At 49.6% G+C, this 12,814-nt stretch overlaps 1 protein-coding gene across 1 annotated transcript in view; it reads right to left on the bottom strand.

The window, feature by feature from the left end:
- Positions 1-4,472: 4,472 nt before the first annotated feature.
- ITGB5 (integrin subunit beta 5) overlaps positions 4,473-12,814 on the bottom strand; it is a 137,458-nt gene continuing 129,116 nt past the window's right edge. The window contains exons 13-16 of the mRNA XM_012554740.2: positions 11,935-12,038; positions 7,708-7,827; positions 6,169-6,335; positions 4,473-5,309 (exon numbers count right to left, since the gene is read on the bottom strand). Coding sequence (XP_012410194.1) covers positions 5,214-5,309; positions 6,169-6,335; positions 7,708-7,827; positions 11,935-12,038 — 487 coding nt within the window. The 3' untranslated portion in view covers positions 4,473-5,213. The remainder of the gene's footprint in view (positions 5,310-6,168; positions 6,336-7,707; positions 7,828-11,934; positions 12,039-12,814) is intronic.

Below are 12,814 nucleotides of genomic sequence, written 5' to 3'. Positions count from 1 at the left end.
TTAAATGAAGCTCACAGCCCTCCTGACTTCAGCTGAAAAGATCCCCTAAACAAAGGTGCTGGGTAGGCTCAGAGGGAAATCCAACCATCCCTGGTCTGCCCGGTCTTCCCTGGGTCCTTTGCCCAGCGCCTCCACGCACACGGAGGTATTCACACAGGTGCAACGCACACAAACCTCAGCTGATGTGTGTTTTGTTCAGAATAGGGTGGTGGTTTTAATTATTTTATGGGCATGGGTCAAAACATAAAAGTCAACCAGCACAAATGTCAGCACGTACAAATATCCCAATACTGCGGGGCTAACTGAATTGGCAGGAAAAACGAGGCCGTGACCCAGTGTGTAGGTCAAACCATGTGCTCCCTCCGTGGAAAGAGGTCTTTAAAGTCCAGAATGTTCGTGACGGGAATTTGTTAGTCAGCGTCCATCTTCTATCATTTTGTTAAACAGGAAAATTCCTTCAACTCAGCCTGGGCTTTTGGTTAACACGGATGTACCAGAGATTGCGCAAATGATGGGGATGAGACAGAAAGATACAAGGAAGGAGAGACATTTTATCATTTATTAGGCTGCACACTGAGGCACTTTGTTTTTTTCTCCTAAGTAATGAGACATATACCCCAAAGCAGAAACTTAGTTGAATGGTGCCCTCATCACATGACAGAGTTCTGGGATGAAAGAGTCATGTTTTGCTCCAGAAGAAGGTATGGTGCAGAGAAGAGCACATCACACTAGAGCAGGGACCCCTGGACTTGGGAACCATTTGCCAGCCCTCACTCAGGGTGAGACGGATCTCAGCTTCCCCCTCTGTGAAATGGGGAAATAGCCTCCAGAATACCATGCAGAGATATTCTGAGGATCAGCTGAGGGGCAGAGGTTACTTATAGTCTGAGAGGTCTGCTATTTTATGGAATTAGGGCCAGTGAAGCTTTGATTGGTGGAGGCTTCCCGGGTTTTTTGTTTTTGTTTTTTAAGCCAAACTAAGATAGTAACCAGTTGCCTGACAAACAGACTCTGGACTTTCTAGTAGGCTCCCTAGGACACGGAGGGTAGAAAGTCACTCAGCATCAGAGTTGAAAGGTCCTTTAGGAATAATCTCCTCACACCCTACCATTTTAGAGTTGTGGGATTGAGGCCAAGAGAGAAAAGGGTCCTAAGCAATAAAATGAGCCAGATCCAGATCTGGGACAAGAGCCCGGGGTCCTCTTCTCCTATGTATCTTTCCAGGCCTTCTATTCAGTTTTACCCTAAATTTCAGGGCAGCTCCTCTCCTAAGCACAGAGGCTTGTGTTCCTGGGCTTTGGAGACAGAGCAGGCCGTGCTGAGCAGGCTGCTCGCTGAGGGAGGGGAGTGCTTGGACTCTGGGAGAAAAGAAGTGTCCAGGTCCCTCCATCATCCGGTTGGCCTCCTAGCTCATGACACTGAGCTGCATGAGGTCCCTGGGGCACTGATTCTCCTGCTGACACTGTAGCCCCGGGCCCTGCCCAGTGCCACAGCCACACCTGAACCATCATGTGTCACCCCTGGGCAACTGGGCAAGGCTGTAGTGACCTCCTACCCGTCCAGGTGTACGGGGCTGCATCCACGCCGCTGTCATGGTGGCCTGTTATGTCTTCCTTCCTCTTCGCCCCTTCTTAGCCTGTCACAAAGGCCATCAGCAGCCAAGTGCACAAGGCTGCCCTTCTCAGACGCAAGCCAGGATTTTATGATTCTCTTTATTTTTCCATTTTTTCCCATGCATTATTAGGAAAAATTAAGCTGTGAAGAATCAATCAATAAAAACAGTGAGTACTCTTTGAAAGTCTATATTAAAATCACCATAGTCAAGCAGCCTTCCTGTCTCTCCAACAAACAAGCACGTCCTACATCTGCTTCCACAGCAGAGGACCAGATGGGAAGGGCGTTCTTGTCTGTTATGTTATGGGGAGGAGGGGCGGCCAAACAGCGCCTAAGGAAATAAGTTTCCAAAGGTCCATTTCAGTAGAAATATTTTAAAATTATAAAATGATAATCTGGAGGCTGGGTGTTCTTGTTTACCATCCAGTCGATTTCCACTCAGACTCCATGTGACAGAGTAGAACTGCCCCATAGTGTTTTCTTGGCTGTAAGTTTTACAGAAGCAGATCTTCCTCCCGAGGAGCAGCTGGCTGGGTTTAAACCACCAACCCTTTGGTTAGCAGCCGAGTGTTTAACCATTGCAACCCCAGCTAACTGGATAATCTTTAAAAAATAAGGGAATCTCATACTGGGTCTGAATCTCAGGAGTCAGGTCTGCAAACAGCTTGTCCAAGAACTTCCAGCAGGGTGCAGCAGAGCACGTAGGCGGCTGGCACCATCAACACACTGATCTAGTTCAGGGTAAAAACAGCACAGTGGTTAAGAGCTATGGCTGCAACCAAAAGATCATCAGTTCGAATCCACCAGCCGCTCCTTGGAAACCCTGTGGGGCAGTTCTACTCTGTCCTATAGGGTCACTGTGAGTCAGAATTGACGGCAACGGTTTGGTTTTTTTTTTTTTTTAAACTTCCGTATCAGGTGGGAAGCCAGAAGTGAAGCACCCTTTAGAGTGTGGCTCAAGAATGGTGTGCTAATACCAAAACCCTGAAAAGACAAGCTGCTGACCGGGGTAATATTTTCGGAAACCACATATCCGACAAGAATCTAATAACCAAAATATATATAAAACTTCAGTAACAACAAAAAGACAAATAACCCTATCATAAAATGGGCAAGGACTTGAATAGACATTTCTCCGAAGAGGACAATCAAACGGCCACCAAACACATGAAAAGATGCTCGGCATCATCGGCCATCAGAGAGATGCAAATCAAAACCACAGTGAGATACCATTTCACTCCTGCGAGGATGACTAAGATGAACAGAAAATAACAAATGTTGGTGAGGATGTGGGGAAATTATTTCTTATCCGTTGCCGGTGGGAATGCAAATGATACAGTTGTGGAAAATTGTGGCAGATCCTCAAAACACGAAAAACAGAGCTCCCCTATGACCCAGCAATTCACTCCTAGGTATATATATCCCAAAGACTTGAAAACAGCGACTCAAAAACAGACTTGTACACCCGTGTTCACTGCAGCACTATTCACAATAGCCAAAAGGTGGAAACAACTTCAATGCCCATCGGCAGATGAGTGTGGTACCTGTATATGATGGAATTCTACTCTGCCAGGAGGAGAAATGAAGCCTTAATATACGCTACAGGATGGATGGAGCTCGAAGACATTATGCTGAGCGAAATAAGCCAGTCACAAAAGGACAAATATTGTATGACCTCACTTACATAAAAAGACAAGAAAAGGGGGGAAAAATGTAGTGCCAAGAGCTGCCTGTTAGAAAATGAACAAGTTAATCATTTGTCTCCAGGAAATCCACAGTGAAACAGGAGAAAAACTCAAAGTGTCTCCCAGAATCATTTATTTTTCTCAATTTAGAATGTCTCAAAGACACTATTTTATTCATCTAGTCTACCATTTATTTACACTGGGCTTTATTCCAAAAGTAAAGGAACCCTGGTGGTGCAGTGGTTAAGAGCTCAGCTGCTGACCAAAAGGTCGGCAGTTTGAATCCACCAAGCTGCTCCTTGGAAACTCTATGGGGCAGTTCTACTCTGTCCTAGAAGGTTGCTGTGAGTCGGAATCGACTCAGTGGCAACGGGTTTGGGTTTTTTTTTTTTTTTTTGGTTATTCCAAAAGAATTTAAGGCAGCTTCACAAGGCCACAAGGTCTTTCATTCTATTTACACAGGACAAAGGAAACCCAGAATCTGTTTGTATTTGCCCCAGGAAATAGACAGTATTTACTGATAGGCATTTGTCTTCAGTGTTTACCAAAAATGAAGGGGAATCGGGCCCAAGCTGAGAATAGATGAATTTGGAATGAAAGCCCAATAGCCTTGAAGTGATGCCAATGGCAAGCACTGATTAGAGAAAGAAATTTCAGCAAGAAAGACCAGGTATTGAGAGGCCAGTGCTGCGGCCAGTTCTGACACCCAGGTCTCAGTACCAGTTTGTCGTTAATTAGCCTCCTGACACTTGGGCAAGCCACTTCCGCTTCCGTCTTGGCTATGGGGACCTAAGGAGACTTCAGAGTCCTGGGGGAAAAAAGCTGAAATGGGTGCTGTGCTTTGGGCCTGGGTGTTTAGCCAGAGGACAGACATTGGAAGGGAAGTATCATCGATAATAATGTGTAAGAAGTGATTTTGTGTGGGAACCACAGCTCAGCCTCCCTCGTCTGCACATCTGTGTCTGGCCTTACCACCTCAGATGAAGGGAGGGAGGCCAGGGGGTTGGTTTTCACAGTTTTTGGCCTAGAACTCTTTCTTCAAACAGAAGCTGGGAGGGTCCAAAGCCACCTGCCCAGCCCTCCCTTCGCCACTCTGGCTGTCCCTGCAAACCTCATGGGACCCTGTGTGCAAAGCCCTGGTCTGGGGGACTGGACTGGCTGTGTTAGATGCCCTGAGGAAGTACACTGCCATTTAAATCCCCACTGGGGTGCCACTCAAGACCACTCAGAAAGGAACGCAAGCCATCACCATCGGAGAAAGTGTCAGGCAAAAACAAAGTCTTTGGGTTTTAATCTTTACTTTCAATCCCAAACAACCACTTGTCCTTTCATTACAAAAGTAGTGAACAAGCATGGACCAGGAGGAAAGCTGACATCTGCAAACAGCATGCCTTCAACAGAGTCTCAGTAAGCCCATCACCAACACCGAGTGCAAGGCAGAGCCAGCAGGCCGACTCTTCTCAGTAATCAGAACGACACCATAAATGCACGAGCTTTTTATTTCATATAAAAATGATCGCTGTGAAAACAGCTAGACTGTGTGTTGGTGTTACACTCTCTGACTCTTGCCAATAGCCCTCCCCTCTGGCCAGGCTGGAGGCCTCTCCCTCCTGGGAGGAAGGGCAGCCCAGCATCTCAGCAGTTCATAGGGACACCAGCAGGACAAGGTGGGAAAGCTGAGCGCCAAGGTCCTCTTGTTCCCGGCTCAAAGGGGAGGCCAGCCTCGATGCCAGGCCCAGCGGCCAGGTGGCAGGCCAGCCACTCCCGCGGAGGCTCCTCGCCTGGGCTCGCTTGAAGGTCCTCTCTGTGCTTTCCTCTGCAGGGAGCCGGGATCGAGTTGAGCAGTTGTCCCAGGCGTTGCAGTCTTTGACTTTTTAGTTTGTGCCCCTCCACCCCTCCGAGGAGAAAGAGACGTCAGTCCACCGTGCCATTGTAGGACTTGTTGAACTTGTTGAAGGAGAAGTCCACGGTGTGTGTGGAGATGGGCTTTCTATACAGAGGGTTTGAAGCCTGCAGAACACGGGAGGTAAGAGGACCTGTGTCAGTTCATCCATTCCAACAGGCTCAGTCTGGACCCCTTCCTTGGTCATCACCCAGGCCGGCAGCAGCCAGAGTGCTCACTGGGAGCCTATGCTTCATCTGTGCTCAGGACCGGCTCTTCTCTGACGGGCTCTGCTCTGACGGGCTCTGCTCTGACGGGCTCTGCTCTGACCGGCTCTGCTCTGACGGGCTCTGCTCTGACCGGCTCTGCTCTGACGGGCTCTGCTCTGACGGGCTCTGCTCTGACCGGCTCTGCTCTGACGGGCTCTGCTCTGCTCAGGACCGGCTCTGCTCTGACGGGCTCTGCTCTGCTCAAGACCGGCTCTGCTCTGACTGACTCTCCCTCCTGGGAAAGCCCGTCCCTTCTCTGAGCATTAACTTTCTCAGAAGGTCTCTGAAGTCCCTTCCAACTTTAACAGATACTAACTCTAGGAATTCAGTGGGTGCTTACTATGTGCTCAGTCCTTCTGGAGCTTGCCGTTTACTTGGGGAGATAAGATTGACATACATTTTATAACAGACTATCAGAAACTGAAGTCACTTCCTGTGGGTGTGGTGTCTCTCCACCACTGTGCAAGCTCTCCCTACCGGAGGCTGCAGCCACCGCCTCTGCCCCCATGAGTCTCCAGCCTGGGTCGGTGCAGGGCTCAGCACAGGGCACGCTGTGCTCCTGGGGCTGTGCATTCTTGCTGCACAAAGCTGAGCACAGCCTTGGAGGTTTCGTTTGTTTTTAATGCCAAAGATGGCCGTGAGTCTTGCTTGCTTGCTAGAACTCAACAACACCTCTAGGCCTGTACTCCCCTCCACTGCCAATTTCCCGCCGGCTTACCATTTCGTAACGGGCCCTGGATCGCTCACTCTGAAACTTTGCAAACTCTCTCCGGTCGTGGATGGTGACGAGCAGCTTCCAGATGGCCAGGAGCGCAATCCCGATCAGGAGGATGCTGCCAACCACAGCCAGCAGGATGGTCATGGCGTTGGGGGCAGTTCCACACTCTGAAGGGAACCAGGAGGCACAGTGAGCAAGGTCACCAGCATCCCCGCACCCCTCGCACCCCTGCCCCTCAGGCATATTGGAAATAAAAGGTTGCCTCTCTTCCAAAGGTTCTCCTCTCTCTCCTCTCTTTAGATCTTCACATTGCAGGAAGGGTTCCCCAATGCACAGAAAGTGAAAGGTTCAGAGAGGGATGGTGACTGTTCCAAGGTCACACAGCAAGTCTATGGGCAGCTCTCCCCACACGCTGGGTACACTGCTGCATTTTCCCAACACGCAGTGTCCAAGCCCCAGCCCATCCTCCCGGGCAGGATGCTGAACAATGTCTCGGCTTTCACGTAAATGCCATCAAGAGCTGACTGTGTAGGCAAAAGGTTTCCTGAAGCCACTTCTGCTGAGGACTGGGCTGGGGCCAGCCAACATTTGTAAACCCTTAGCGTGGAGCCCGCTGGAGCCAATGTGCTTATTTGCAAGGAAGCACAAAGACAGCGCTTGGAAACAAAGCCTCATTCTTACAGGCATGCATCCTGGGCTGGTACCACAACACTTCCCTTCTGCCTCTAGCCCGGGAAGGCACATTACGTGGTATGGCCCACTTTGAAAAAACAGTTTGCAACGTTGTAAACTGAACAGAGCAATTTTTTTGCTGCTCCCCCTTCCCACCCCTCAAAGAATAAAGGAGGTGATACTAGAAATCCCAATCTCCCAAGCACTCTAAGGCAAAAAAGCCTTTTGGTCCCTGGGTCCAAAGCACAAGGCAGAACTGTTGGTGTCTGGATGTAAGCTTGCCCTCCTTGGGGGCCCAGGGTGCTGAGTGCAGCAACATGAAGGCATGTAGGGCCCAGCCCTCCATTTGTCGTTGGAATCCACTCTGGGAAGTAGCAGCCCAGCCAGGCCACAGTGAGTTTCCCGGGTGCACCCTGACTCAAGCAGTGCCCCACCCCACCCAGACTGTCCAGAACAGAATGGCCCTGCACACACTGCCCTCCTGCAGAACACAACACTCCCACCACCACTGGTGTGCAGCTTCCTGTGTCTGCGAAGCACGTTCTGTCTCTCCCAGACCTGAGACGCTCCCTCCCGCCCAGGGCAGGCTGCCTCCTCCCATAGCTCCCATCCCATCAGCCCACTCCCACCTCCGACAGCCCCCCAGCAGTGGTCCCCAGCTGTACTCTGAACTCTAGGAATGGGGTAAGAGAGGTCTTAGACCCTGATTTTGATGTGGAATTGTATCCCTCCTGTCTCTGGAGTTTGGAAAGGACAGCGACAAGGGCATGGTGATATCCTCAGAGCTGGGAATGGCATCAGAAACGGAAGCCCACACTCCTGTGTGGGCAGCACCCTGAGGGCCCAGTGAGCCTGGCTCTCACCCACCTGGCTCCTTGAGGACTGTCAGGTTGGTCTTCCCACTGGGGAGCTCTGTATAGGTGAACAGCATGACACAATCCTGGGTGGTTTTGTAGAAACAAAGCACAGCCTCCTGGTCATCTTTCACTGGAGGAAAACCAAGCAGAAATAGCGCAAATGTCCCTGGGCAATCCTCAGCCACTGAGGGAGCCTGAGGGATGAGGGGAGCCGAGCACCTGGAGGAGGGAGGGAGTGGGGGAGTGGGAGCGGAGAGTCTGGAAAGGGAGGCTGAGCCTTCAAACATGATTTTAGGTTTCTCAAACAGAGAATGCAGGCCCAGGCATGGAGTTTTAGATTGCTCTGGGGACGTGAATTCCTTTTGATGCGGGGGACCCATGGAACGCATTAGGGGACCTTCAAGCCTCTAAAGCGTCTGCTGGGGGTGATGTGAAATGATAGAAGCCATCAATGGGTGGAGCAGGGTGAGGTGTGGAGCTGGAGACAGGAATTAAAGTAATAAAGAAAAGAAAGAGCCACCAGGAGCCTCTCTGAGGCCTGAGGAGTGTTCACATAAAGGCCTAGTCTGTGGGTCCACTCGGGGCCAAGAGTCAGCAGCTGTCTCCTGGGATGTGAAACCAGAAAGAACAGCTGGGGAATGAGGACATGTGGACGAGAGGTTGGTACCCACAGTGGTGTCCACATCCTGAGAGAAAGTGAGCCGGTGTTTGGGGTCAGGCTGGTCGTAGCTTTGGCCAAGCCCGACCGCCTGGCCTTGCTCCTCTATGATGAGAAACCCCCTTCCTCAAGCTCTCTCAACTCTGCCCTGGTCCCCGCAGTGCTGTTAACAGGAAGGGAGGTTATCAGAATCCTCTGTCCAAGCATTACTTCCATTCCAAGGCTTCACTGGCAAGGGCTAAAAGATTTATTCTTAGGAGGAAAAGGAGCTAGGGGAAAGTGTGAAGTAAGACTGACGTGAATGGTTCTGAAATTAGGCAGTAATGGCACATCTGTCCTGAATAACAGCTTAAAAAACAAAACAGCCAAACCAGTTGCCGTCAAGCTGATTCCAGCTCATAGTGACCTCGTGTGTGTCGGAGTAGAACTGCTCCAGAGGGTTTTCAATGGCTGTGACCTTTCAGAAGCAGATCACCAGGACTTTCTTCCAAGACACCTCGAGGTGAGTTGGAACTGTTGAACTTTCACTTAGTAGTCCAGCACTTAACCATTTACACCACTCTGGGATTCCTTATAGCAATTTATAACAACTTAAAGTTCACATGACATGAAATACTTTTGAGCACTTTCGTTTGAATCCTTGTTGCTTAAAGGAGTTTTAACCTGGGACCAGATAAATTCGTGTGGTTATCAAACATGAAGGCCTGGACTTTTTCTGCTTATGAAAGAAGGTAACTTTTAAATATTCTTTTTTCGCAGCCTCCTAGGCACAAGCCTGGTCTTGGTGAGTATGTGTGTGTGTGTGTGTGTGTGTGTGCGTGTGCGGGTATGAAGAAAAGCCTAAGAGAAGGAAGGAAAAGACTGGTGAATTAGAACAAAAACGTTCTCTGTGAAACAACTGATTCATCTCAGAGGGCTGGATTTGGAAAGCAGCCAGGCATGCACGGCAATAATTGCTACAGGCTGAGTGAATCGGGTGGTGGACCACAGGAAAGCATCTTGTCTTCCTTTCTGACAGTGGGTGCCTGGCGAGGGGGCACCTGCCCCAGGTCTGCAGGTGAAACCAGCTGTGAGCCAGGCTCTAAGTAGCCAGACAGAAGGAGGGGCAGAAGAGGCGTGTGGAGAGACTGGCCTGTGGAGTACCCCCCACTGTCTCCCCGTGGTCTAGCACAACATTTAGCAAGTAGTGGGTGCTCAGTAAGAAGCGCTGGTGGTGCAGCAGTTAAAGCGTTCGGCTGCTAACTGAAAGGTTGGCAGTTCAAACCCACCAGCCACTCTGCAAAAGAAAGATGTGGCAATCTGCTTCCGTAAAGATGACAGCCTTGGAAACCTATGGGGCAGTTCTACTCTGTCCTAGCGGGTCGCTGTGAGTCGGAATTGACTCCTCGGCAGCGGGTTTGCCTTGGTTTTGGTTGAGTGCCCAGTGAATACATGTTGGATGAATAAATGACCCAACACAGTCAGAAGCCATGACTTGGCCAGAGCACTCAGTCAAAACCACGGAGGCAGGGAGGCAGGGACAAGGATGTCAACAAAACGGGCAAGTCAGGACAAAGACTGACAGGCAGCTGGGGCTGGGCGCTGCAGAAGCGAGAGGTCAAGGCCAGCAGGAGAAGCCTGGGATGCAGATTCCCACGGCCATTTTTTCTCCCAGCATTTTAACCATTGTAAAGTGTACAACTCGGAGGTTTTTAGTCTATTCACAATGTTGTGTGACCATGCCCACTATATCCAGGATGTTTCCAGCATCCCTGTTCCAGTAACAATGAATTTAACTGTCTGTCTCTATGAATTTACTGTTTTGGAGATTTCATGTAAAAAGAATCATGCCATATGTGGCCTTTTGTGACTGGCTCCTTTCACTTAGCATAATGTTTTCAAGGTCCATCCATGTTGTAGCATGTCTCAGTACTTCATTCCTTTTTATGGCCAAATAATATTCTATTGTACAGATATACTACATTTTGTTTATCTATTCATTAGCTGATGGACATTTTGGTTGCTTCCACCTTTTGGCTATTATGAATAATACTGCCATAAACATCTGTGTACAAGTTTTTATGTAGACATATGTTTTCAGTTCTCTGGGAGTGGAATTGTTGGATTGGCAGTTCAAACACCACAGCCATTCCGCGAGAGAAAAGACCTGGCGATCTGCTCCCATGAAGATTATAGCTTAGGAAACCCTATGGGGCAGTTCTACTCTATCATATAAGGTTGCTAAGAGTCGGAATCAACTTGACGGCACCCCACAACAACAACCACATGGCAACTCTATATGTTTAACTGTTTGGGGAACTGCCAAACTGTTCTCCACAGTGGCTGTACCATTTTACAATCCCACTATCAATATATGAGGGTTCCAGCACATGGTCATTTTGACTTGATATAACTGTAGCATTCCAGATCAGTTCCAAATGCAATCCCATGCATATAGGGCTACGATATGGGATTTGCATCTCTTAATCTCAGAAACTCTTCGGCAATGGCTGACTGGAAAAGAAACGGATCCAACCCAGAGATGGTGGAAAAAAAAAATTCTTTGAGCCTCTGTCCAATCTTCTCGGCTAACCCAGGAGGCAGCCCATCTGCTCCTGTGGGCTCATGGTCAGAAGGGACCTGTGGTCCTCTGCCCACACGTAAAGGCAGAGGGATGGATGGCGTAACGCTGGAGCGCTTAGAATGAGAAAGGCCCCAAGATGCAAGTGCTGGGCAAGACAACAGAACGAGGAGTCGGTGAGAGGTGCAGAAGTGGATGCCCTGCAGGTGGCAGAAGAGCCAGGGTGGCACTCAGTCCCAGGTTCAGTCTGGACACACTGAGACACCTGCCTCCACTGCCATCTGCAGCACTGGGAGAGCTGGCCTGGGCTGAGGTCAAATGTGGAGGAGACCGGCTAGCTGTTCACCAAACATGTTTCCTCTTCCTCCTGGGCACACAGCTTAACTAAATTCCCAGCCACCCTTGCAGTTACACGTGGTCAGATGACTGAGTTCTAGTCAATGAAATGTAGGTAGAGTGATACGCACCACTCCCAGGCCTGGCCCATACAAACCTCTCCCTTGATCCTTTGCTCTCATTCCCCATTTGCTGACTGAATGGAGAGGATTGTCAGGATCTTGAGGAGGATGGAGCCACAATACAGAAGGTGCCTGGGTTCCTGAATGACCACGTGGAAGGCCTTACCAACCAGGGACACTTCACTGGACTTTCAGTGAGTGACAAACCAACTTGTATTTTGTTATGTTGTTGAGATTTGGAGTTTGTTATGGTAGCTAACATTAATTATTCTAACAAATATACCAACTTTTCAGAGAGCCTAGGAGAAGAAAATGTGGCTAGGAAGGAACTGGGCTCCAGAAATCGGAAAGAAACTAACGGAGTAAGGCAGTCTTGTACCCTGGAGAGCCTGGAATCTCCTGGGCAATCAGCAGTTGTGCCAAGGAAGCCTAGCTGTGCCTCCTAACTACTCCCTTTTCCACCAAGCAGCCCTGAAGATGGTCCCATGGGAGAAAAGATGTCTAGGTGTCTGCCAAGGTTCCAAAGGGGGCAGAAGTCCGGGGTCCCTCCGGCCCACTCACCAATGGTGTCCACCCACGTGATCACCTCATCCTTGCAATAGTTGTGGCACGTCTGGTTGCCAGCTGGTTTCCCTGAGTGAAGCAGCAAGCACTCAACACAATCTCTTTGGAAAAGAAGAAATAAATGTGGATGTTAGATACTGTATAATAGTTCCACACATGTAACTGTGCCCCCAACAATGTAGATTCCAGCCCTTGGTGCTAAACCTTGGCCCCTCAGGCCCCTGAAGGTTTTGACTTCTGCCCATCTTCAGATCTTTGGTCCCACGGAATGTTTCTGCTCCACCCTTCTTGTTGCTGTTATGCAAGGAAGCCGGAGAGTTCTCAGGGGAACACAGATGAATTTAGAGGCATGTCTGGTCTACATGTCAAGGTTCAAGTTGTAGACCTTTCAAGTTCTGATACCAGGAGCCAAACCCAACTGCATTCTGGTGCATTAAATGCCTGAGATATCTGCTCCAAGAAAAGAAGTTTCTGGGTGACAAAACTAGATTCCAGGCCTTCCTGAGGGGTCCTCACACTCCTATGGCCAGTGCTTGATACCCTACATTCCCCTAATTCCCAGGATTCCCTTCCTAGTCATTGCCCAAGGCAGGGTTCTGAACCCTCCTGCACATTAGAATGGTAGAAAATACCAATGCCTGGGCCCCATCATGTCCATGGAATCCACATCTCAGGGCTTGGGGCCTGGGCTCCCCTGTGATCTGATGCCAGCAAGGCCTGAGAACTACTGCCCTGGAGAATCTCAGGCTCCAGCCTTCTTCTGCATCCAGACAAAGCCTACCTGACAGCTTCCCAAAGGGCCCTGCTGTCCACTTGCCCGTTAATCAGTCTACACTAGACTTTGGTGGAAGCTAGAGGGGGACGCCTCTCTCCCAGG

Source organism: Trichechus manatus, unplaced genomic scaffold (assembly GCF_000243295.1).
Source record: "Trichechus manatus latirostris isolate Lorelei unplaced genomic scaffold, TriManLat1.0 scaffold00026, whole genome shotgun sequence".
Taxonomy (NCBI): Eukaryota; Metazoa; Chordata; class Mammalia; order Sirenia; family Trichechidae; genus Trichechus; species Trichechus manatus.
The sequence above is the reverse complement of the archived record's forward strand: the minus strand, read 5'-3'. Positions and strand labels throughout refer to the sequence as shown.